The sequence below is a fragment of the Equus przewalskii genome, chromosome 1, assembly GCF_037783145.1.
Source record: "Equus przewalskii isolate Varuska chromosome 1, EquPr2, whole genome shotgun sequence".
Taxonomy (NCBI): Eukaryota; Metazoa; Chordata; class Mammalia; order Perissodactyla; family Equidae; genus Equus; species Equus przewalskii.
In genome coordinates, this window is record NC_091831.1 from 32,299,575 (window position 1) to 32,323,048 (window position 23,474).

Consider the following 23,474-nt stretch of genomic DNA (forward strand, 5'->3'; position numbering starts at 1 on the left):
TCCTAATTCCTATATCCTTCTATTTACCTGAGTGGTTTGAGATTTTTAGAATGACACCATTTTGTGTGTCTGGTATGCTGAAAACCCAAAGAGACAGAAATAAAGTAAATAAAATAGAAGGGTAATTGACACTTGATGAAAAAAGGATGGTTTTCCACTCTACCTCAACCAAGTTCCCTGTATCTATGAACTAAAACCAAAACATAATTAATGGCTTGCTTTGCTAGTCCATGAACGGAGATGACAGGACACTTTTTTTGTGTAAAGCTATAATCACAGCAAAGACAGAAATAAATTGAGAGAGAAAGTTCTGAAAAATAGTGATATTAATATATTAAGGAGGGAAAAGGAATATATACTGAGTTTCTGGAATATTACCAAAATAATTTCATATAATTATATTTACATACATAATTCCAGAAATGAGATTCCAAGATGTTAAGTAACCAAAATCATAAAGGTAAAAGTAGCTAGGTCAGATGAATTTAGTTCTTTGGAAATCCAAGGGAAGTTTTGGTTCAATTTTTTCTATTATATCAAACTATCTTGAGTATAGTGATTATGCTAAAAAGAAGCTATTTAAATGCAAATCTGAAGTAGATTAGGAATGAGTCAATTATACCAGGAGTTCACAATCTGCGGGCCACAATTCCTTAGAGGAACTCAGTCATTACCCAGTCAGTAAAACCATATAAGCACTGTTTGTAAATTAAATAAAAATGTGCCTATATATACAGCCACTACTTTTCTGAACATATTCTGCTGGGAACAAAACATTTACTTCTTTAAAAAGCATTACCGAATTTACAACAGCCTTTTGTCATTACATATTTTTCTTTCTTCTTTTTTGGTGAGGAAGACTGTCCATGAGCTAACATCTGTGTCAGTCTTCCTCTATATTGTATGTGGGACACCACCACAGCATGACTTGATGGACTGTGTATAGGTCTATGCCCAGGATCCGAACCTGTGAACTCCAGGCCGCCAAAGCAGTGCGTGTGAACTTAACCACTACGCCACCAGGCTAGCCCTTACATAGTTTTCAAAGATACTAAAAATAGAATATAATGTGGGAAATCAGAAATGTCTTTTGCTTTTTTTTGTTTTCGGTTAAGGTAAAAAGGTTTTCTATTGTTTCTGAGCCTCTTTTCCTGGGTGGTCTATAGATATTTATTGAGTATCTACTATAAGTGAGGCAGTAGGGATGCAGCTGTGAACAATACAGACAAAAGTTCCTATCTTGGAACTTTAATTCTGGTAGAGGAGACAAATGATACAAATAATGATGATGATGATGAGGACAATGATGATGATGACGATGACGATGATGATGATAAATAATGTGTGATAAGGGTAAGCAGAAGAAGCAGTGGCTGAAGAATAATATAGCAGAGTAGAAAGATAATAAGTCAGCCCTGATAAACCCTGACTGATAACATTGGGAAATGCTGGAGAGGGACTGAGTAGAGAGGAGAATTTTTAGAGAAATCAGGAAAAGACTCTAAGAGGCAACATGTTTGAGCACTGAATGAAGAGAGGGAATAAGCCATGTAGCTATCTGGGAAAGGAATGTTCTAGGCAAGGGGACAGCACTAAAGCAGTATATGGTATGAAGTATGGTATGTTTTATTAGGAGACTATTATTACAATAGCCTTGGCAAGAGATAATGGTAGCCTGAAATGGAGTGGCACTTATAGAAGTAGAGAGTAGTGTCGGTATACAGAGTATTTTTTGAAGATAAAATCAACTTGCTTTGATGATGCAATGTGGAATGTGAGGGAAAGGAGTTGAAAACAACACTTAGGCTTCTGGTCTGAGAACTGGGTGAATGGGATAGGATTTTCTAAGATGGAGAAGACCGGAGGAGAAACAGGTTGGGCAGACAGAAATCTAGTTCAGTTTTGGACGTGTTAAGTCTGACAAACCTCTTAGAAATCAAAGTGGAATATGCAGGAAGTAATTGGATAGGTGAGTCTGAAGTTTAAAGGAGACACTGGGATCACAAAGACAAAACTGGAAATCATCAAAGTACAGATAAAATTTAAAGCCTTAGAACTAGATGAGATCATATCAGCTAATTAGGGCACACAAAAAAGGAAAGGAAGGAGGAGGAGTGAATACTGGAGCATTTCAATGTTTACCAGTTAGGAAGAAAAAGAGATGAAAATATAACCAGGTCTTATTTAAGGTTTTATTTCCAGCATCTGGCAAACAACTTGGTTGTAAGCACTCAAAAAATACTAACTAATCTGAACTACTGTATACGGCACGTAATTAAAATAAATGCATATAATATCCCCCCACCTCTCATATAAGAGATGATGTTGAAAGAAAGCACATCCCTTTTGATATACTCAAACACGTTTTTTTAACTATATCTAATTTGCATATTTTAAAAACTATTAGTTTATAATACACCTCCAACCTACCTTAATATATGGCAATACAACAGATCAAACTTCAATCTGGCCCCCACTGGAATAAGCTTCAGGATGTTTTAGAAAATTTTAAATTACACTAAAGTTTAAGTTAGCCTTCGGACTTACATACATATTTATATATAAAGTAAACTGTTAATAGTTGTCCTCTGTTCAAAAATATTCAATGATTACCTACAGAATAAAAGCCAAACTATGAAGCCTGGTTTTTAAATCTTTCCGACAGTAAACCTTTTCAACACTCTCTCCCTTGCATTCTTTCAAGCACATTCAAACTATTGTTTCTTGAATATAACTTGCTTTTGCTTGTCTTGATCCCTATCCCTCTCCTCACCCTGTTCCTTCTGCCTAAAACGTTCTTCTCTCAAATCTCAACAGTCTTGACCCTGCTTGGTCTTCAAGGCCATAGATCACAAGTCCCTTCCAACTGTTCCCTTTCCTCCCAGTTGACTCCCAGTATCTTTCACTTCATCTGTCCTGAATTTTTGACATGAATGAATATTTTTTATGTATCCAACTGAATTTTACACTCAATGTTGTAATGTAATGGAAGGAACACTAGTACTCTAGGAAGAGACTAGTGATTAAGGGTATGGATCCTGGAGCCAGATTACCTGGTTTCAAGTTTCTGACATTATCTTTTTTTTTTTTTTTTTTAAGATTTTATTTTTTCTCCCCAAAGCCCCCCAGTACATAGTTGTATATTCTTCGTTGTGGGTCCTTCTAGTTGTGGCATATGGGACGCTGCCTCAGCGTGGTTTGATGAGCAGTGCCATGTCCGTGACCAGGATTCGAACCAACGAAACACTGGGCCGCCTGCAGTGGAGCGCGCGAACTTAACCACTCGGCCACGGGGCCAGCCCCCTGACATTATCTTTTAATAGTTCTCTGGCCTTGGGCAAGTTACTGTCTTCTTTATGCTTCATCTTCCTTGACTATATGACTGATTTGATTTCAAAAAATTAAGACAATTAAATAAACACTTGCAAACTGTTTAGAATAATATCTGAAAACATGATAGAAGCACTCTATTATAAAGTATTTGAGAAAGAAAAGAAGGGAGGGAGGTTGTATTTTGGTTTCTAACTCCTATTCAAAAGACAACTACATACAACAATAATTATAAGTCTATGTTGACTGGCATATAATGTATAAAGCAATAAAACAATAAAAACATAAAGCAGGGGGACAGAGCTATATCAAAGTATTTGTATACTATTGAAACTAAGTTGTTATTAATTTGAAATGGTTGTTATCAATTAAAATGTTAATTATATATCCCCAGGGCAAACAGTAAGAAAATAACTAAAAATAATACAGCAAAAGAAATGAGATGGGAACCAAAATGGTACACTCGAAAATATTTACATAACACACAAAAAAAGGCAGTAATAGAGGACTTAAAAAACAAAATTGACATAGATCCTTCCATATCAGTAATTATGCTGCATAACAATGTTTCAGTCAACAACGGACCACATATACAAGAGTGGTCCCATAAGATTAGTACCGTATGGACTAAGTGTATAGTAGGCTATTTCCACCTAGGTTTGTGCAAGTATATCCTTTGATGTTTGCACAATGGTGAAATCACCTAATGATGCATGTCTCAGAATGTATGTCTCTTGCTAAGTGATGCATGACTGTACATTAAATGTAAATGGATTAAACTCTCCATTAAAACGGAGAGATGGCCAGAACAGATAAAAGAAACATGATCCAACTATATGGTGTCTACAAGAGACTCACTTTAGATCCAAAGACACAAAGAGGTTGAAAGTGAAAGAAAAGAAAAAGTCCATGAAAATAGCAACTGAAAGAGAAATGGAGTGGATATACTAATATCAGACGAAACATAAGTTAAGATAAAACTTGTTACAATAGACAACAAAGGACATTACAAAATTAAAGAGTCAATCTATCAAGAAGATTTAATGATTAAAAACACATATGCACCTAACAAGAGCCCCAAAATATATGAAGCAAAAAACGACAGAATTGAAGGAAGAAACAGCTCAAAAATAACAGTTGCAGACTTCAACATGCCACTTTCAATAACAAATGAAACAACTAGATAAAAGATAAATTGGAAACAGAAGACTTGAACAACACTATAAATCAACTAGACCCAACAGACTAATAGAAAATTCCACCCAACAAGAGCAGAAGATACATTCTTCTCAAGTATACATGGAACATTCTCCAGGGCAGAACATACGTTAGCCCACAAAAAAGTCTCAATAAATTTAACAAGCTGTAAATCATACAAAGTATTTTCTTCACCAATAATGTAATGAAATTAGAATCAATAACAGGAAAACTGAAAAATTCACAAATATGTGGAAATTAAACAACACATTCTTAACCAATGAGTCAAAGAAGTAATCACAATAACAATCAGAAAATACTTTGACAACAATGGAAAAAAAACAATATACAAAAACATATGGGATGCAGCAAAAGCATGGCACCGCTTAGCAAGCCATGCTGCAGCAGGTGTCCCACATATAAAGTAGAGGAAGATGGGCACGGATGTTAGCTCAGGGCCAGTCTTCCTCCGCAAAAAGAGGAGGATTAGTGGCAGATGTTAGCTCAGAGCTAATCTTCCTCAATTAATTAATTAATTAATAAGAATATCACAAATTGATAACCTAAACTTCCACCTTAAGGAAAATTAGAAAAAGAAACTAAATGTAAAACAAGCAGAAGAAAGGAAATAATAAAGATTAGGGCAGAGATTTATAAAAGATTAGAAAAATAGAGAAAATCAGTGAAACCAAAACTTCTTTGAAAAGATTAACAATACTGACAAACCTTTAGCTAGACTGACCACGAAATGAAAGAGAGAAGACTCAATTTACTAAAATCAGGAATGAAGGTGGGGACATCACTACTGACTAGAGAAATAAAAAGGATTACAAAAGAATACTATGGACAAGTGTAAGCCAACAAATAGATAACACAGATGAGATGGACAAATTCCTAGAAACTAACTTTCAAAACGGACTCAACAAGAAAAAAAAAAAATCTGACAAACCTATAACAAGTAAAGAGATTAAAACAAAATTAAAAAAAAAATCTGACAAAGAAAAGCCAAGGGCAATATGGCTTCACTGATGAATTCTACCAAATATTTAAAGAAGAAATAACATCAATTCTTCTCAAACTCTTCCAAAAAATAGAATAGGGATGAATACTTCCTAACTCACTCCATGAGGTTGGTGTTACTCTGATACCAAAGACAGACAAAGACACCACAAGAAAAGAAAACTACAAACTAATATCCTTCATGAATACAGATACAAGAATCCTCAACAAAACATTAGCAACCCAAATTCAGCAGCATATTAAGAGGACTATACATAATGGATTTATCCCAGGAATATATGGGTGATTCAAGATACAAAAATCAGTCAACTGAAAAAAATCAATCACCATATTAAGACAAAGAAAGGGAAAAAAATAACATCATCTCAATTGATACAGAAAGAACATTTGACAAATTCCAACACCCTTTCATGACAAAAACACTCAACAATCTAGGAATAGAAAGGAGCTTTCACAACCTGATACTGAGCATGTATGAAAAACTCACAACTAACACACTCAATGACGAAAGACTGAAAGCTTCCCACTAACATAAGGAACAAGACAAGGATGTGCACTCTTGCCACTTCTTTCAATATTGTCTGGCAGTTTTAGCCAAGGCAATTAGGTAAGAGAAAAAGAAAGAAAACACATCCAAACTGGAAAAGAAGTAAAACCACCTCTTTGTGCAAATGTCATGATCTCATATGTAGAAAAATCCTGAAGAATCCACAGGAAAACTATTACATCTAATAAGTTCAGCAAGGTTGCAGGATATAAGAATAACATACAAAAATCAGTTGTATTTTTAAACATTGGCAATGAACAATCTGAAATTAAGGAAACAATTACATTTATAATAGTATCAAAAAGCATAAAATACTTAGAAATAACTTTAACCAAGGAGATAGAGATGTGCACACTGAAAATTGCAAAACAGTGTTAAAAAAATTAAAGAAAACTTAAATAAATGGAAAGACACTGCATGTTCCTAGATCAGAAGACAACATTGTTAAGATGGCAATACTCCCAAACTGATCTACAGATTCAATGCAATCCATATCAAAATTCCAACTATGTTTTTTGCAGAAATTGACAGGCTGATCCTAAAATTCATATGGAATTGCAAGGGAGTCCAAACAGCCAAAACAATCTTGTTTTGAAACAAGTTGAACCAAAAGAAAAACAAAGCTGAAGGATTCACACATCCCAACCTCAAAAATTAGGACAAAGCCATAGTAATCAAAACAGTGTGCTGCTGGCACAAGGATAGAGATATCCACCAACAGAACAGAACTGAAAGTCCAGAAATAAATCCATACATCAACGGTCAACTGATTTTCAACCAGGATACCAAGACTATTCAGTGGGGAAGAACTGCCTTTTCAACAAATGATGCTGAGACTACTGAATAACCACATGCAAAAGAACAAAACTGGATTCTTACCTCAAACCATACATAAAAGTCAAATCAAAATGTATCAAAGACCTAAATATAAGAGAGAAAACTATAAAACTCTTAGGAAAAAACAGGGGTAAATCTTTGTGACTTTGGATGTAGCAATGGATTCTTAAATATGACACCAAAAGCATAAGCAAAAAACCCTGAAAATTTAAAAGTATTAAACTTCATAAAAATTAAAAACTTCCATGAATCAAAGAAAATTATACAGAAAGAGAAAAAACTCACAAAATAGGGGAGAATTTTTGCAAATCATAAATCTGAGAGTCTGGAATCCAGAATATATAAAGAACTCTTAGAACTCAACAAAAAAAACCAGACAACCCAATTTAACAATGGGCAAAGGACTTGAATTCAAATTTCTCTAAAGAAAATTTACAAATGGCCAACAAGCACATGAAAAGATGCTCCACATCATTAGTCACTAGGGAAATGCAAATCAAAACCACGAGCTACCGCTTCATATCCACTAGGATGGCTATAAAAACTAACAAACAAGGAAAATTAAGTGCTGACGAGGATGTGGAGAAATCAGAACCTCACATACTGCTGATGGGAATGCAAAATGGTGCAGACCCTGTGGAAAACAGTTTAGCGGTTCCTCAAAAAGTTAGACCTGGAATTACCATGTGACCCAGAAATTCTACACCCAAGTATATATCTAAGAGAAATGAATATGGGTGTTCAAACAAAAAGCTGTACATGAATGTTCATAGTGGCATTATTCTGTGGCATTATTCTTTTTTTTCTTTTTCTTTTTATTAAGATTATGATAGTTTACAACCTTGTGAAATTTCAGTTGTACATTATTGTTAGTCATGTTGTGGGTACACCACTTCACCCTTTGTGCCCTCCCCCCATCCCCCCTTTCCCCTGGTAACCTCCAATCAGTTCTCTTTGTCTATATGTCAACTTCCACCTATGAGTGGAGTCATACAGAATTTGTCTTTCTCTATCTGGCTTATTTCACTTAACATGATACCCTCAAGGTCCATCCATGTTGTTGTGAATGGGATGATTTTGTCCTTTTTTATGGCTGAGTAGTATTCCATTGTGTGTGTGTGTGTGTGTGTGTGTGTGTGTGTGTGTGTATACACCATATCTTCTTTATCCAATCATCAGTTGCACGGCACTTTGGTTGCTTCCACTTCTTGGCTATTGTAAATAATGCTGCGATGAACATAGGGGTGCATGGGACTTTTGGAATTGCTGATTTCAAGTTCTTTGGATAGATACCCAGTAGTGGGATGGCTGGGTCATAAGGTATTTCTATTTTTAATTTTTTGAGAAATCTCCATACTGTTTTCCATAGTGGCTGCACCAGTTTGCATTCCCACCAGCAGTGTATGAGGGTTCCTTTTTCTCCTGTGGCATTATTCTTAATAGCCAAAAAGGAGAAACACCCAAATGTCCGTTAACTGATGAATGGATAAACAAAATGGTGTATAAACATACAATGGAGTACTATTCAGCCATGAAAAGGAATTATTTTGGACTGTTTGTACCCCTGCCCCAATCCATATGTTGAAGCCCTAACTTCCAATGTAACTGTACTTTAATTAAGGTTAAATGAGGTCGAGGGAGGAGGGACTAAACTGATAGGATTAGTGTCCTTCTAAGAAGAGACATCAGAGAAGGGCCCTGCTGCACTCAAGCACAGAGGAAAGGCCGTGTGAGGACACAGTGAGAAGGTGTGCATCTACAAGCCAGGAAGAGTACTCACTAGAACCAACTGTGCTGGACCTTGAACTGAGGCTTCCAAGCCTTCAGAACTGTGAGAAAATAAATATCTCGTTTAAGCCATCTAACAGTTTGTTACGGCAGCCTGAGCTAATACAGGAATGAAATTCTGATGTGTGATATAACATGGATGAATCTAAAAAAATACTATGCTAAATAACAGAAGCCAGACACAAAAGGCCACATATTGTATGACTCATTTTATATGAAATGTCCAGAATAGGCAAATCCAAAAAGACAGAAAAGATAGTAGTGGCTGCCAGGGGATGAGAGAGGGGAAGTAGGGAGTGACTATGTAACGGGTTTCTTTAGTGCCATTAAGTCAATTTCAACTCCTGGCGACCCTGTGTATAGCAGAGCAGAACCATGGCCAGTCTTTTTGTGCCATCCTCTCACCTTTCGGATCACTATATCGTATAATACTCCTCCACTACTCATAGGTTTTTTTTTTTTTAAAGATTGGCACCTGAGCTAACAACTGTTGCCAATCTTTTTTTCTTTCTTTCTTTCTGCTTTTTCTCCCCAAATCCCCCCAGTACATGGTTGTATATTTTAGTTGTGGGTCCTTCTAGTTGTGGCATGTGGGATGCCGCCTCAACATGGCCTGATGAGCAGTGCCATGCCTGTGCCCAGGATCCGAACCAGCAAAACCCTGGGGTGCCACAGCGGAGCGCGCGAACTTAACCACTCGGCCACTGGGCCAGCCCCACTCATAGGGTTTTCATGGCCAACTTTTTCGGAATTGGGTGGCTAGGTCCTTCTCTGTCTTAGTCTGGAATCTCTGCTGAAACCTGTCCACCATGAACGACCCTCCTGGTATTTGAAATACCATGGCATAGCTTTTAGCATCACAGCAACATGCATCCGCCACGGTGTGACAACCAGAAGACGGGTGGTGTGGTTCCCTGACCAAGAAAGGAACTTGAGCAATGGTGGTCACAGCACCAAACATTAGACCATCAGGGCTGGCTGTGTAATGGGTATGGGATATCTTTTGGGGTAATGAAAATACTACAAAACTTAACAGTGGTGATGGTTCTACACAACACTGTGAATGTACCAAAAGCTACTGAATTATACACATTAAAATGGTGAATTTTAATTTTTAAAAAAGAAATGAATTTTTTTTTTGAGGAATATTAGCCCTGTGCTAACTGCTGCCAATCCTCCTCTTTTTGCTGAGGAAGACTGGCCCTGAGCTAACATCCATGCCCATCTTCCTCTACTTTATATGAGGGACGCCTACCACAGCATGGTGTGCCAAGTAGTGCCATGTCTGTACCCGGGATCCAAACCGGCAAACCCCGGGCTGCTGAAGCAGAACGTGTGCACTTAACCACTGCGCCACTGGGCCGGCCCCAAAAAATGAATATTGATAGATGCAACTTAGATGACTCAAAGGCACTATGCTGAGTGAATGATGCCAGCCTCAAATAGCTTAATTCTGTATGATTCCAATTAAACGACATTCTCAAAAAGACAAAACTGCAATGATGAAGAACAGATCAAAGGTTGCCAGAGGTTTAGGGAGGGGTGATTATAACAGGAGAGCAAAAGGGAGTTGTTTGGGGTGATGGAACTATTCTGTATCTTGATTGGGGCCATGGGTACACGAATTTATACATGTAGTAAAATTCCTAGAACTGTACAAAAATGGTCAATTTGTATATATGTTAACTTAAAAATAAAATTTTTGCTACAAAAAAATCCACTGGTCTATTGATCCCTGACCAATGCTTGATTTGTAACACTAAGTACTAGCCATTTCAAAAGTATCAGTTCACTGAGTTATGTAGATCTTCAAAATGTTGACATGTTTCATTGTATAATTTCCGACCAAAAAAAATCACATTTGTTAATATCATACCAATCTCATCAGGCAGGTTTTTTAAGGGAAGTTGTCACACTCCCAGTGGTGAATAATATGTTTTCCAATATTCTAATTTTTTCTTGAAAGCTGCAATGTTATCCTTGGCAACAAATACTGTTATCTTTTTTCCTTGATGTGACAGGCTCACTTCAGATTTGCGAAAATGTCTGTCAATTACCGAAGTCTGAATAACCACAGTTTGTCAGACATTCTTCCAAGAAGAATGGTGTTCCAGGAAAAAAGCATCTCGTTTAGCTCACAACTCAATCAAATAAGTGTTTTACGCGTACTTCCCATTTCATTACACAGAATATCAATAAGACGTACTCAAGGGTTTTATCATTAAGTAGTTATTTTTACGAAATATGAAATATCATTACGAAAATAGTTTTGACCTTGCAGATCCCTAAAAGGGTCTCAAGAACCACAGGAGGGGGTGGGGGACGGTCCGTGGACCACACTTTGAGAACCTGAACAATCAAATCAATTCATCTTTGTCACAGTTTTCTTGCCCTGTTTATTACAGTTTGAATTAACTGTTTTATTTTCAGAATATGGTAGCATTTCTTTAGTTCTCCATCTACTGAGGAAAAGAATATAAGGTTATACAGCTAGTGTACTGGGTTAAAGATAGGAAATGGGTACTTTTTGACTGGAGAAGTGTAAGCAGTAGGATACTTCAGCATTTAATCTAATTATTACAAGTGATTATTACATCATCAGAAGGAGATACAGACGGGGAATTTCAGATGGCACAAAAGACTACATAAACAGTCCAGTAAAATCTCTTCAGACTGTGCAGAAAAGACTAGTACGGTTGAGTGCATAACTACAAGTTAATTTAAGGAAAAAAAACCAAATTATATTTATACAATGACTGATGCTAAGTAATCAGTAAGTACTAGACATCACTGTACAGTCTTCTCTGACTCTACAATTACTAAAAAGTGTGTTATTATAGCTAACAGAAAACACTAAAACTGCTAGATGTCTTTGGGAAGAGGACTACATACTACAGTATCCCTACTATACAGTGATGAAATGATCCTTGAAATTCTGTATGTAGTTCAAGAAGAGAAAATATAAAGAATGATATATAGGGGCCCGCCCGGTGGCGCAGTGGTTAAGTGTGCACGTTCGGCTTCAGTGGCCCAGGGTTCGCTGGTTCAGATCCCGGGTGCGGACATGGCAATGCTTAGCATGCCATGCTGTGCTAGGCATCCCACATATAAAGTAGAGGAAGATGGGCATGGATGTTAGCTCAGGGCCAGTCTTCCTCAGCAAAAAAGAGGAGGATTAGCAGCAGTTAGAGCAGGGCTAATCTTCCTCAAAAAAAAAAAATTAAAAAAAAAAGAATGATATATGATAAAGTCTTTAAAATCATTAAGGGGTACATGTCATATCAAGATCTTCTGACAAAAACGTGGAATAAATTTTAAAATATTCCATACTACAACTTTACGTAGAAATTAACCAACCCAAATCCTCAACTAAAATCGCTTGTAAGAAACATTTAACATTCTAATTCTAGGAGAGAAACAAATGACAAGTCAACAAACCATTAAGAATGTCATTTAAGGGGCTGGCCCCGTGGCCGAGTGGTTAAGTTCGCGTGCTCCGCTGCAGGCGGCCCAGTGTTTCGTTAGTTCGAATCCTGGGCGCGGACATGGCACTGCTCATCAGACCACGCTGAGGCAGCGTCCCACATGCCACAACTAGAAGAACCCACAACGAAGAATACACAACTATGTACCGGGGGGCTTTGGGGAGAAAAAGGAAAAAATAAAATCTTAAAAAAAAAAAAAAAAAGAATGTCATTTAAAAAAGATTTATTATTATATACTAAGCTCAAAACACAGTGAGTCCAATTTGGAAAGCTTTATATAACTATACAGATATTCAAATGAAAAGGGATATTCTAAATAACTGTAAAGCACTGCATTTCCTTAAATTAAGTATTGAAACCAAAATAATGTTGTATTTAAGGATGTTTTCCCAAAAGCCTATAAAGATTTATAGGAAACTTCCAGTTGCTCAGTAATTGGTTTATAAATGGGGCCAAACTATTGAGGGAAATACGTAAAGATAACTTACAAGTCCTGTAATTATAAATATCTAAATAGAATATAGGGATATTTTATCCATATAATGAGTAAAATTTGTATAAGCAGTACATACACTCATCTCTCACACACACTCTCTCAATGCATACCTAAGCTCAAAAGGTTGGTAGGAAAGGTCTCAAGTGCTGGCAATGAAGGAGAATCTGAAAGACAGAGGGGAGAGTGTGCTGATATACTGAATGGATGATGATTACAGTCATGCATCGCTTAACAACTGGGATACATTCTGAGAAATGCGTTGTTAGGTGGTTTCATTGTTGTGAGAACATCAGAGTATACTTACACAAACCTAGATGGTATAGCCTACTACACACCTAGGCTATATGGTACTAACCTCTGGGATCACCACTGTCTACGTGGTCAGTTGGTGACTAAAATGCTATGTGGCGCATGACCACAGTATGGGTAACCTAGGCACTTGGGTTTTAACACTTATGTAGGGACAAGAGAGGCCTTAAGGAGGGTGAAACTGAAACTCTTGCATAAAAGCTAAGACCCTTGAGCAATACTCAGCAAAAGTGTGGTCCACTGACCTGTCACATCAACATCTGGTAACCTGTTCCCTAGATATGTAAATTCTTGGGCCCCAAACCAGATCTACTGAATTAGAATCTCAGAATAGGGCTCAGGGATCTTAGTTTTAACAAGCTTTCCAGGTGAGTCTTATGCTTACTAATGTTTGAAAAGCATCGTCCCAGAGAAACTGATCCTCAGGTGTAGAAAGGACTGACTAGGGAAAAAAATCCATCCATTGATTGGCAAAGGTAGTTTTTCTCTTCCTAGGTCGAGAAAAAATAATGGAGTCTCCCAGGAGAAACTGAATTCCTTGCGTGTGCCTTGCACAGGTTTGGAATCCAAATATACAGTACTTCAGCAGTCTTCAAACATTTTGGTTCCAGGATCACTTTATACTCTTACAAATCACTGAGGACCCTAAAGAGCTTTTTTTTCATGTGGTTATACCTATTGATATTTGCTGTATTTGAAATTAAAACAAATTTTTTAAACCCAAGAACACAAAAGGCATTCCATTATCTATCAGAGTGATGATATAATCATATCCCACAGCTTCTCCACAAGTGAGAGAATGAAGAGTGAATAGGCAACTAACATCTTAGTATTATCACGAAAATAGTTTTGATTTCCTGGACCCCCAGGAGTTCCTAGATCACACTTTGAGAACCACTGCACTATCTGAATTACGTAGGAATCCCCTAACTATAAAATGAACATAAAATCAGGGGCTGGCCCAGCGGCGCAATGGTTAAGTGTGCACATTCTGCTTCGGGGGCCCGGGGTTCGCCAATTCAGATCCCAGGTGTGGACATCACACCACTTGGCAAGCCATGCTGTGGTAGGCATCCCACATATAAAGTAGAGGAAGATGGGCACCGATGTTAGCTCAGGGCCAGTCTTCCTCAGCAAAAAGAGGAGAATTGGCAGCAGATGTTAATTCAGGGTTGATCTTCCTCAAAACAAAAGAACAGAAAATCAGTCCTCTAAGTTACTGGAAAAGCTCTCACAATACGCCCATACAATATCCCTATAGGAAGAAAACAAGCCAGGTCAAGTGCAAGTCCACTCACAATTAAAAAACCGTAAAACTTACGGAAAACAATTTATCAAAAGCGAGAATGCACAGACAAGAAACAGAAGGATTAAAGTCCCAACAACTTAAAATAATATTATAATTTTAAGTTTTTTATAATTATTACAAATGAGGTAAATTATATACTTAGTAAGAATACAGCAGACATTTAAAATATTATATATGATACATATTATAATCATAGTATATATAATATTATTTTATATGTGAGCTATGTATACCACTGTTTAAAAGATTCCACATAGCAATTAACCTTTAAGAAACTACCACTCAAGAGAATGAGAGAACAAGTCACAGACCTGGAGAAAATATTTGCAAAAGACACATCTGATAAATGACTGTTACCTAAAATATACAAAGAACTCCTATAACAACAATAAGAAAATGAACAACTGGATTTAGAAGTGGGCAAAAGACTTGAACAGACACCCCACCAAAGAAGAAATACAGATGGCAGGTTTGCACACGAAAACATGTTCAACATCATATGTTACTAGGGAATTATAAACTAAAATGGGCTACCACTACACAACTATTAGAATGGCCAAAATCCAAAACACTGAGAACACTAAATGCTGGCAAGGATGTGGAGCAACAGGAACTCTCATTCACTGCTGACAGAAATGCAAAACGGTACAGCCACTTCTGGAAGACAGTTTCTTACAAAACTAAACATACTCTTACCATGAGATCTAGCAATTGCATTTGGTATTTACTGAAATGAACTAAAAGCTTATGTCCACACAGAAACCTGCACACACATGTTTACAGCAGCTTTATTCATAATTGCCAAAACTTGGAAGCTACCAAGATGTCCTTCAGGGAGTGAATGGATAAATAAACTGTGGTACATCCAGACAATGGAATATTATTCAGGGCTAAAAAGAAATGAGTATCAAATCACGAAAAGATATGGAGGAAACTTAAATGCATATTGCTAAGCGAAACAAGCCAATCTGAAAAAGCTACATACTATATGATTCCAACTTATTAACATTCTGAAAAAGGCAAACCTATGGACATGGTGAAAAGATCAGTGGTTGCCAGGGATCGGGGGGAGGGAGAGATGAACAGGCAGAGCACAAGAGGAATTTCAGGGCAGTGAAACTACTCTGTATGATACTGCAACGGTGGATACACGTGTCAAAACCCATAGAACGTACACCACCAAGAGTGAACCCTAACGTAAGCTACGGATTTGGGGTGATAATCATGGGTCAATGTAGGTTCATCAATGGTAACAAACATACCACCATGGTGCTAGATGTGGATAGTGAGGAGATTATGCATATACGGGAACTCCCTATTCTTTCCATTAAATTTTGCTGTGAATCTAAAACTGCTGTAAAAAATAAAGTTTATTAATTAAGGAAAAAAGAAAGAAACACCACTTATCAAGTTTTGGTGTTGTATCCAAGAAAAATATACACAGTTTTTTGAAAGGCTATTAAAATATTTCTCTCTTTTCCAACAACATCTCTTTGTGAGGCTGGATTTTCTTCATACACATCAACTAAAATAACATTATGCAACAGTTGAATGAAAAAGAATTCAGCTATCTTTCACTAACCCAGACATTAAAGAAATTTGCAACATGTAAAAACAATGGCCCTTTCCTCACTTAATTTTTTTGTTTTGGAAAATAATTTTCACTAAACTGTTGTTTAACATGAAATAGGTAGATTAATGTTATTTTCAAATAAATTATTAATAGTTTTGAAGAACTCAATAATTTTTAAGGGGACTCAAGACCAAAATGTTTGACAAGTGCTTCTCTAGGGCATCAAAACTCAAATGGAAAGGAAGCTATTGGAAGACAGAAGTCAGTACACCAAATAAAAATAACTAAATTAGTGCTATCCAAAGAAGGAGAGACTACCCTGAGAAATTCTGAATTATCAAACATTGAAATGTGATAACACTTAATGGGTAACAGATTAGATAGTCTTTAAGAGGATATTCTCACTATAAGAATCTATAAAACATCATGGTGCCATGAATACTGGCTAATATTCTCAACTGAAATACCATTGCTTGATATCACAAGAGGAGAGGGGACTTGATATTTGCTACATACCATATTTATAAACAGCATATATAAATATTATCATTTTATATTATATATTAAATATATTGTAATAATAGTAGCTAACAATCATTAAGCTGCATTCTAAAACTTGACATTCATTATTTTATGTAATCTTCACAACAACTGTGATAGGTACTATTACCATTCCTCATTTACAGACTGAGATACTGAGGTCAAACAGCTACAAAAAAAAGAGAAGCTGGAATTCAAATTTAAGTATTCTCCTTAAGGGAGAGTTGGACAAACCTTTTCTGTAAAAGGCCAGATAGTAAATATTTTAGGTGTTGCAGTCAATATATAGTCTCTGTCCCTTGTTTTTTCTTGTGTGTGTGTGTGTGTTTTTTAACAACTCTTCACAAAAAACCATCTTTAGCTCTTGAGTCTTACCAAAAAACGACCACAGCCCAGATAAGCCTTTCTCAACCAGGTTCCCTGAGAGAATTAAGCCCAAATGCCCCACGGCATCCTTGTCTGTAATGAATTTACTTCTCCCCTACGCATCTAGAATGGCATTTGTTTTACATTATCTTTGGGAGAATTGACAGTTACTGAAATAATCGTCTGTGTTCAGTGGTCACCTGCAGTCAACTGATTCACCTGCATTCAATACAAGAAACAAATACCAACCGTTACATCTTATCTGGAAAGATAAGGATTAAATCTTTTTCTTTCAAAAATTGTATTAATAGTTCACTAATGCCAACAAAAAGAAGCAGAATTAAATCATACAGTGTTGTTCTACACTTATGTGAGTCCTCACTGAGAATACTGATAACCTGGGGGCCAGCACCATAGCCACCAAGTGGTTAAGTTCAGGCACTCTGCTTTGGTGGCCTGGGGTTTGCTGGTTTGGATCCTGGGCGTGGACCTATGCACCACTTATCAAGCCATGCTGTGGTGGCACCCCACATAGAAGAACTAGAATGACCTACAACTAGGATATACAACTATGTACTGAGGCTTTGGGGAGGAAAAAGAAAAAAAGGAGATGGGCAACAGATGTTAGCTCAGGGCCAATCCTCCTCACCAAAAAAAAAAAAAAAAAAAAAAAAGAATACTGATAACCCAAAAGAGACGGCCTTCAACTATACTTTCTCAATGCCTGAAGGCCAGCCACCATCATCATCACTGTTTAGAATCTGATTATACCCTCAAGGAAAAACAAATTATATAAAACACTTTGCAAAGGTATACCATTTCAAACTGACAGCTGTAAAGGTCATCAAGATTACCAAAGAGGAATCTGAACTAAAAAGCTAAACTGCCTTTTAGGGCAACGACAGTTTAAGCCAAAGGGAGCAAAACCAATACCTGAATGCAAAAAGGTCAGCCAACACCTTAAGGATTTTCAACATTAACAGTCAAGCAATCGAAGCAACACTAAATAAAAGAACATATGGAGGACCCTGAACACCATCATTCCACAAATCTCAAACCAATATTTCTTGCAACATGTCAGACATGTAAACACAATCATAAAGACCCAGTATTGGCAGATATTTTCCAACTTAGATAATCATTACATTCCAGAAGGTATCACATAAAAACTTGCCTGGGTTAAGAGCACCTTGGAATATAATTTCTAGGACTTTTTTGTATCAGCACTTGCAGCATCATAGGTTTATTTTATTTTATTCACTTTATTTTATATTATGAAAATAACCGTAATTATTATAGCTATGGAAATACCCATTAGCCACAACCTCTATATGCAGATGACTTGAAATAAGCTTCTGAGTCTTTGCTTAAATCCTCACCCTCCATTCATAACTACAATAAAATCATGGGGAATTATAAAAAGGGAAGTAGCACTGCACAGTGGTTTAGAACGTGGACTTTGGAACCAAACTGTGGGTACGAGTCCTAATTCTACCTTTTCTAGTTATGTCACCTTGGGCAAGTTCCCTAACTTCTCAGTGCCTCATCTGCAAAACAGGCATGATAATAATATACTTACCTCATTAGGTTTTTCTGAGGATTAACTAAATTAGTATTTGAAAAAATTAGACAGAACAGTGCCTGGTATAAAGTACTATATACAGATATCTTACATGGAAAAACAAAAAAACCCCACAGAAACACCATCAAGCTGCTGAAGTGAGAACTCACAAAGTTAACGAACAAAGAGAGACTGACAATGAAGGCCTTCTCATAGCAGCTGTCTCATATCCTTGGTTCTCCAAATCCAGCAGCACTATATTTCCGAGTACCTACTATGTGGAAGATAATTTAAAACAATTTTTTATCTTCTTCTCCAAACCTGCTCCACCCACAGTCTCTCCTATCTTGATTAAAGGCAACTCTGCACTTTGAATTGCTTGAACCAAAAACTTTAGAGTCCTCCTTATCTCCTTTCTCTCACTCCCCACATTAATCCATCAGGAAATTATGCCAGATCTACCAATCCTAACCAATCTTCTACCAATATAATATATTCACAGCCCTAACCACTTCTCCTTTCCTTTACTAGTACCCAGAACAACCAACCTTCACCGCTCACCTGGACTAATGCAATAGCTTACAACCTGGTATCTGTGCTAATATTCCTGCTCTCCCTACTCCCAGGCTATTCTCAAGATAGCAGCAGTTAGTTCGTTAAAACTAAGCCAGATCATCACGTCACTCTCCTGCTCAAAAGCCTACAATGCTCTTGATTTTACTCAGGGTAAAAACCAAAGTCCTACTTTTCCACTCAATTTTGCTGTGAACCGTAAACTGCTCTAAAAAAATAAAGTTTTAATTTTTTTTAAAAAAAAGAAAAGAAGCAGGTTTAACTGTCTAAAACGCAGCTCAGCTTTCCTTGAAGGATTAAGTAAACTATGAAACAGACCACTGGAGATATATCCTCCTGTCACGCCAAAGTCCTCACAAGAGCCTATGTATATATTCATGATCTATCTACCCTCTGTTATTTTTCCTCATTAAAGTTAATTTCTTTAGGGTACTGTGTCCTTTTTGTCACCAAATCAAGAGACATATTATGTCTGCCTGTTCTACTTTTGGTGATGCTAACATTGATCAGTGAATTCAGGATACCAACTTGATCCCACCATTATAAAGTTATCTACCACCTTTCACCCAATAGTTTTAGCATACATTAAAAATCTGCCTAGATCCATTATTGTATTATGGGCACAAAATGGTGACTTTTCTAATCCTTTCATTTCTTCTTCCTTTATTAACTGGTATTCTTCAATAAAGAAGAGCTTTCCACTATCAACTATTCAGTTACCTTGAAATACGTTTCGCAGTGAAAGGCAGGAAAAGTGCTTCCTTCTTCTATGCCCAAATTTTCAGAATAATGAGTTGACCCCTTTGAAATCTCCAAAGCTGATCAACAGTTATTTTTGTTTTTTAAAGTATCACTATGGACTTCTGGATTTTTATTTGATATGGTTCCACCTCATAGAGTCATTACTTTTCTTATATTCAAATTTTCCTTCTCAGGCCAGTGGGAGCACCTTTGAGGTGGCCTCTGTGAACTTTTGACACTTCCATCTTTTTTTTTAAAGATTCTTTTTTTTCCCTTTTTCTCCCCAAAGCCTCCCATACATAGTTGTGTATTTTTAGTTGTGGGTCCTTCTAGTTGTGGCATGTGGGATGCTGCCTCAGCATGGCTTGATGAGCAGTGCCTGTCCACACCCAGGATCCGAACCAGCAAAACCCTGGGGCACCGAAGGGCAGCATGCGAATTAACCACTTGGCCAAGGGGCCAACGCCCTGACACTTCAACTTATCTTAACCAACATGATAGGGAAAAGATTTTAACTTGCAGTTTAAATGTCCAATTCCTTGATTATAATTAAGATTGAACAATTTACATGTCTAGGGATCTCTTTAAATTCTTTGTGAAGTGCCTATTCATTTTCTTATCCACTTTCCCAGTGGGCTGTTAATCCTTTTTGCTTTCTTAATCTTATGAGTTCATTTTGGCAGAGGTTACATATTAATAAAAGCTGCAATTCTTTTTCTCTATTTGCTTTTTGATTTCACAGCATTTTTGGTCAGGTAAAATATTTAATTTTTAAATAAAACAATCATTTCCTTTACCAACTCTTGGTTTAGATTATAATTTAAAGGGCTTTTCCACTTTAATATGACAGAAAAAAATTGCCTATGCTGCTTCTAATTCTTTTACGGTTTCTTTCTTTTTTTAATGTTTAAATCTCCGACCCAGCTAGATATAATTAGCTGTTTATAAGTCTGTTTATTTCCAGTAGAATTTGAGATCTTCAAAGGCAGGACTATCTTACTCATTTTGTTACCAGAATAAGTTTCTTGCCTGTGGAGCCCTGTGTTTTCAAACACAGGCTTTGAGGAAGGTGGTGGTGGTCATGAACAGTCATAAATCCTGTTTTCTCTGCTCTTAAACAAGGGCAACTCAGTCCTGAACTGTGCTCACTGCAGCAGAAGGTGTAGCACACTGAGAAAAACCCTGTGTTTGCTTTATGCTAACACTACACGAGCATTGCCCTGGTTGGTATCTCATAACAATTTTAAGAAGTGAGGGGTAGGGTGTGGTGCAGAAAGTGAGTATGGGAATTTAGCTTCCAAGAAGTGATGTCTGAATGGAGTCTCAAAGAACAAGTAGATAATAAACACATAAAAAGAGATTGATGAAGAGTACTCAAGTCATAGAGCACAGAATGTGCAAAGGTATGAAAGTGGGAGTACATTATCTATTTGCAGAATTACAAGCAGTTTATTATGACTACCTAGGCTAGTGCTTGGCATATAGAGTAAGTATTATATAAATGTTAGCTATTATTTATGCTGATTGTTGGGACATGAAGATAAATGTCCCAATAAGCAGTAGGCTAAGAGGCTCCTGGAAAGCCAGTTAAAGTCTAGATTTTAAAGTCTAGAGATACGGAGCCCCTGAAGGATTTTTGACAGGATGATGGCATGTTCTAGAAAAATTACACTGGCAGTGTGGATCAAAGATTGGATGGAATACAGATAGGCAAGAATCATAAAGAATCTTTAACGATGGAGTATGTAGAAGTGACAAAAACTTTTACAAAGTGAGGAAAATCTGCAAACCTCCTGCAAGACCTAAGATGTCAGCATACTGATCTCTACAAAAAGGTACCTGGTGTTGAATAGTTTTATAGCCTGTAAGATATATATGCTTAATAGTAAACATTCCTGTCTTGATCCACCTGTAACACTTTCCATTTTAGTAAAGACTCACATCCAGTAAAGTAAATCATTTTCAACAAAATTCCTTCCGGGTCTTGAAATGCCCCACATTCTCTTTGCCACAAGCAAGAGAGTTTCATGAATGAACAGCTGTTCATGAATGTCTCCCAGTCAATGAAAAGGCTCCTTTTCTAAAGACTCCAAGGATGTAACAAAAGCTAAATTATGGCTGCTGAGGCTGATGGTACCCTGGCCCAGCCTCTCTCAAATTTCTGCAGGCTCAGCAATACTTTTTACTGACACTGCGGCAATGGTGAGCCACACGAGCCCTAACAACAGAGTTCACACCTAACTCCAGCTATGTGGACTATCAGACATGAGATGTGAGTTAGCTACAGATTGTGGGACAACTACTGGAGCTACAGAGCTAGTTTAGGGACAGTTCTCATCTCAGGTGTCTTACTGGTCAGAAGGACTGCTAAGTGGCATGAAACTATGTGGGTCAATTTGGGACTCTACCAAAACTTGCTAGGGAAAAAGAGATGAGCTGAGGACCATGATTTTATCTTGAATTCGATGGACCGGCAGGTACTGGGACTTCTGAAAGTTAATGAACTGGCTTGTTTGTTGTTTTTTATAAGGTCTACTTCCTAAAAGCTGTTGTTCCTCCCTGAATCATTTCATGCTTCAACAATAAACCCAACTACTGTAGCAATCTCCTTAGAAAAGGTCCAAATAAAGACACCTTTTTCTATTCTGATTCCTTAAAAAAAATATTTTGGAAACTAAAAAAGCTCATGTTACAGTAACTCCCCCACAGATATCTATTTCTACATTTATATTTGTTGAAGAGCAGATTAAACATTATGTTTAAGCAAAAGAAGCCAGACACAGAAGAGTACATACTGTATGATTCCTCTTACATGAAATGCTGATGCAGGCAAAACTAATTTATGGTGATAGAAATCAGCTATTGTGGTGGTGGGCAACTGACTGGAAAAGGACATGAGTAACTTTCTAGGAGGCTGGGAATGTTCTCTATTTTGTTTTTGGTAGAGTTCAGACAGGTGTACATATACAACTGTCAAAACTTAAGAACTACACACTTTAATTATATCTCAATAAAAAAGGTGGTTTAAAAAAATCACTCCTATGTGAATAAGGAAAGAAAAGAAGGTAAGAACTAAGAGTGCCTGCCAAAGAATGCCTTCATGCTTCCCCAATGGGAGTGATTATACAGCTGTTCAGGTACAGAAATATTCAGTGCTTGAGTATACTGTCTTTTCTTCCATAACATTTTAATAATAAACTCATCCAGTGCTCCCTTCTCCTCCAATTTTCACATATATCAGTTTCCCTTATTTTAAAAAATAGTCAAAGAACACTTCACAATCAAAATTGAGCCAAGTTAAAACATGTTTAAGTGCCACCAAGTGGTGAAAAAGAAATATAAATATTTATATAAACCAGAATCCTAGGAGGGAAATCAAGGTCTAATTTTTCTTTTTCTGTCTTCTGAAAACATATTCTGATACCCCGTCTGGAAGAATCCTCTCCACCTACCACTCTTCTCCTCTTACTTTCCCTGCTGTTTCCCCTTACTCTTATTCACCTTTTACCTCTCAAAGAAAATTTATCTTCTTAGAAATTCTTCTGAAATTCTATTACTCCAGTCCACCCACCTACCCAAACACAATTACACACACACAGAGAACAACGTCTCCTTTCAGAGCTCTTATCTCATGTTCTTAACAGGTTCCTCATGTGATTAACGTCCCTATTTCTCCCATTAGACTTTAAGTGCCACGTGAGCAGGAACAGACTGCTATGCTATGCATATCACTGTATCCCTGCATCTAGCATAGTTCTTAGTAACTAGCATAGATGCTCATAGAACATTTGGCTTAATGAAT

The 23,474-nt window shown here is 37.0% G+C and overlaps 1 protein-coding gene across 34 annotated transcripts in view; it reads right to left on the minus strand.

Moving 5' to 3' along the window:
* LCOR (ligand dependent nuclear receptor corepressor) overlaps positions 1-23,474 on the minus strand; it is a 123,677-nt gene that overhangs the window by 79,483 nt on the left and 20,720 nt on the right. For 7 of the 34 annotated variants that reach the window (XM_070560283.1, XM_070560223.1, XM_070560163.1 and 4 more), the window contains exon 3: positions 12,811-12,864. The exons of the other annotated variants lie outside the window; for them this stretch is intronic. Coding sequence is in view for 2 of the 7 variants with exons in the window: in XM_070560163.1 (XP_070416264.1) it covers positions 12,811-12,864 (54 nt within the window). In the remaining 5 variants the exon portion in view is untranslated. The remainder of the gene's footprint in view (positions 1-12,810; positions 12,865-23,474) is intronic. 34 annotated transcript variants of the gene reach the window in all.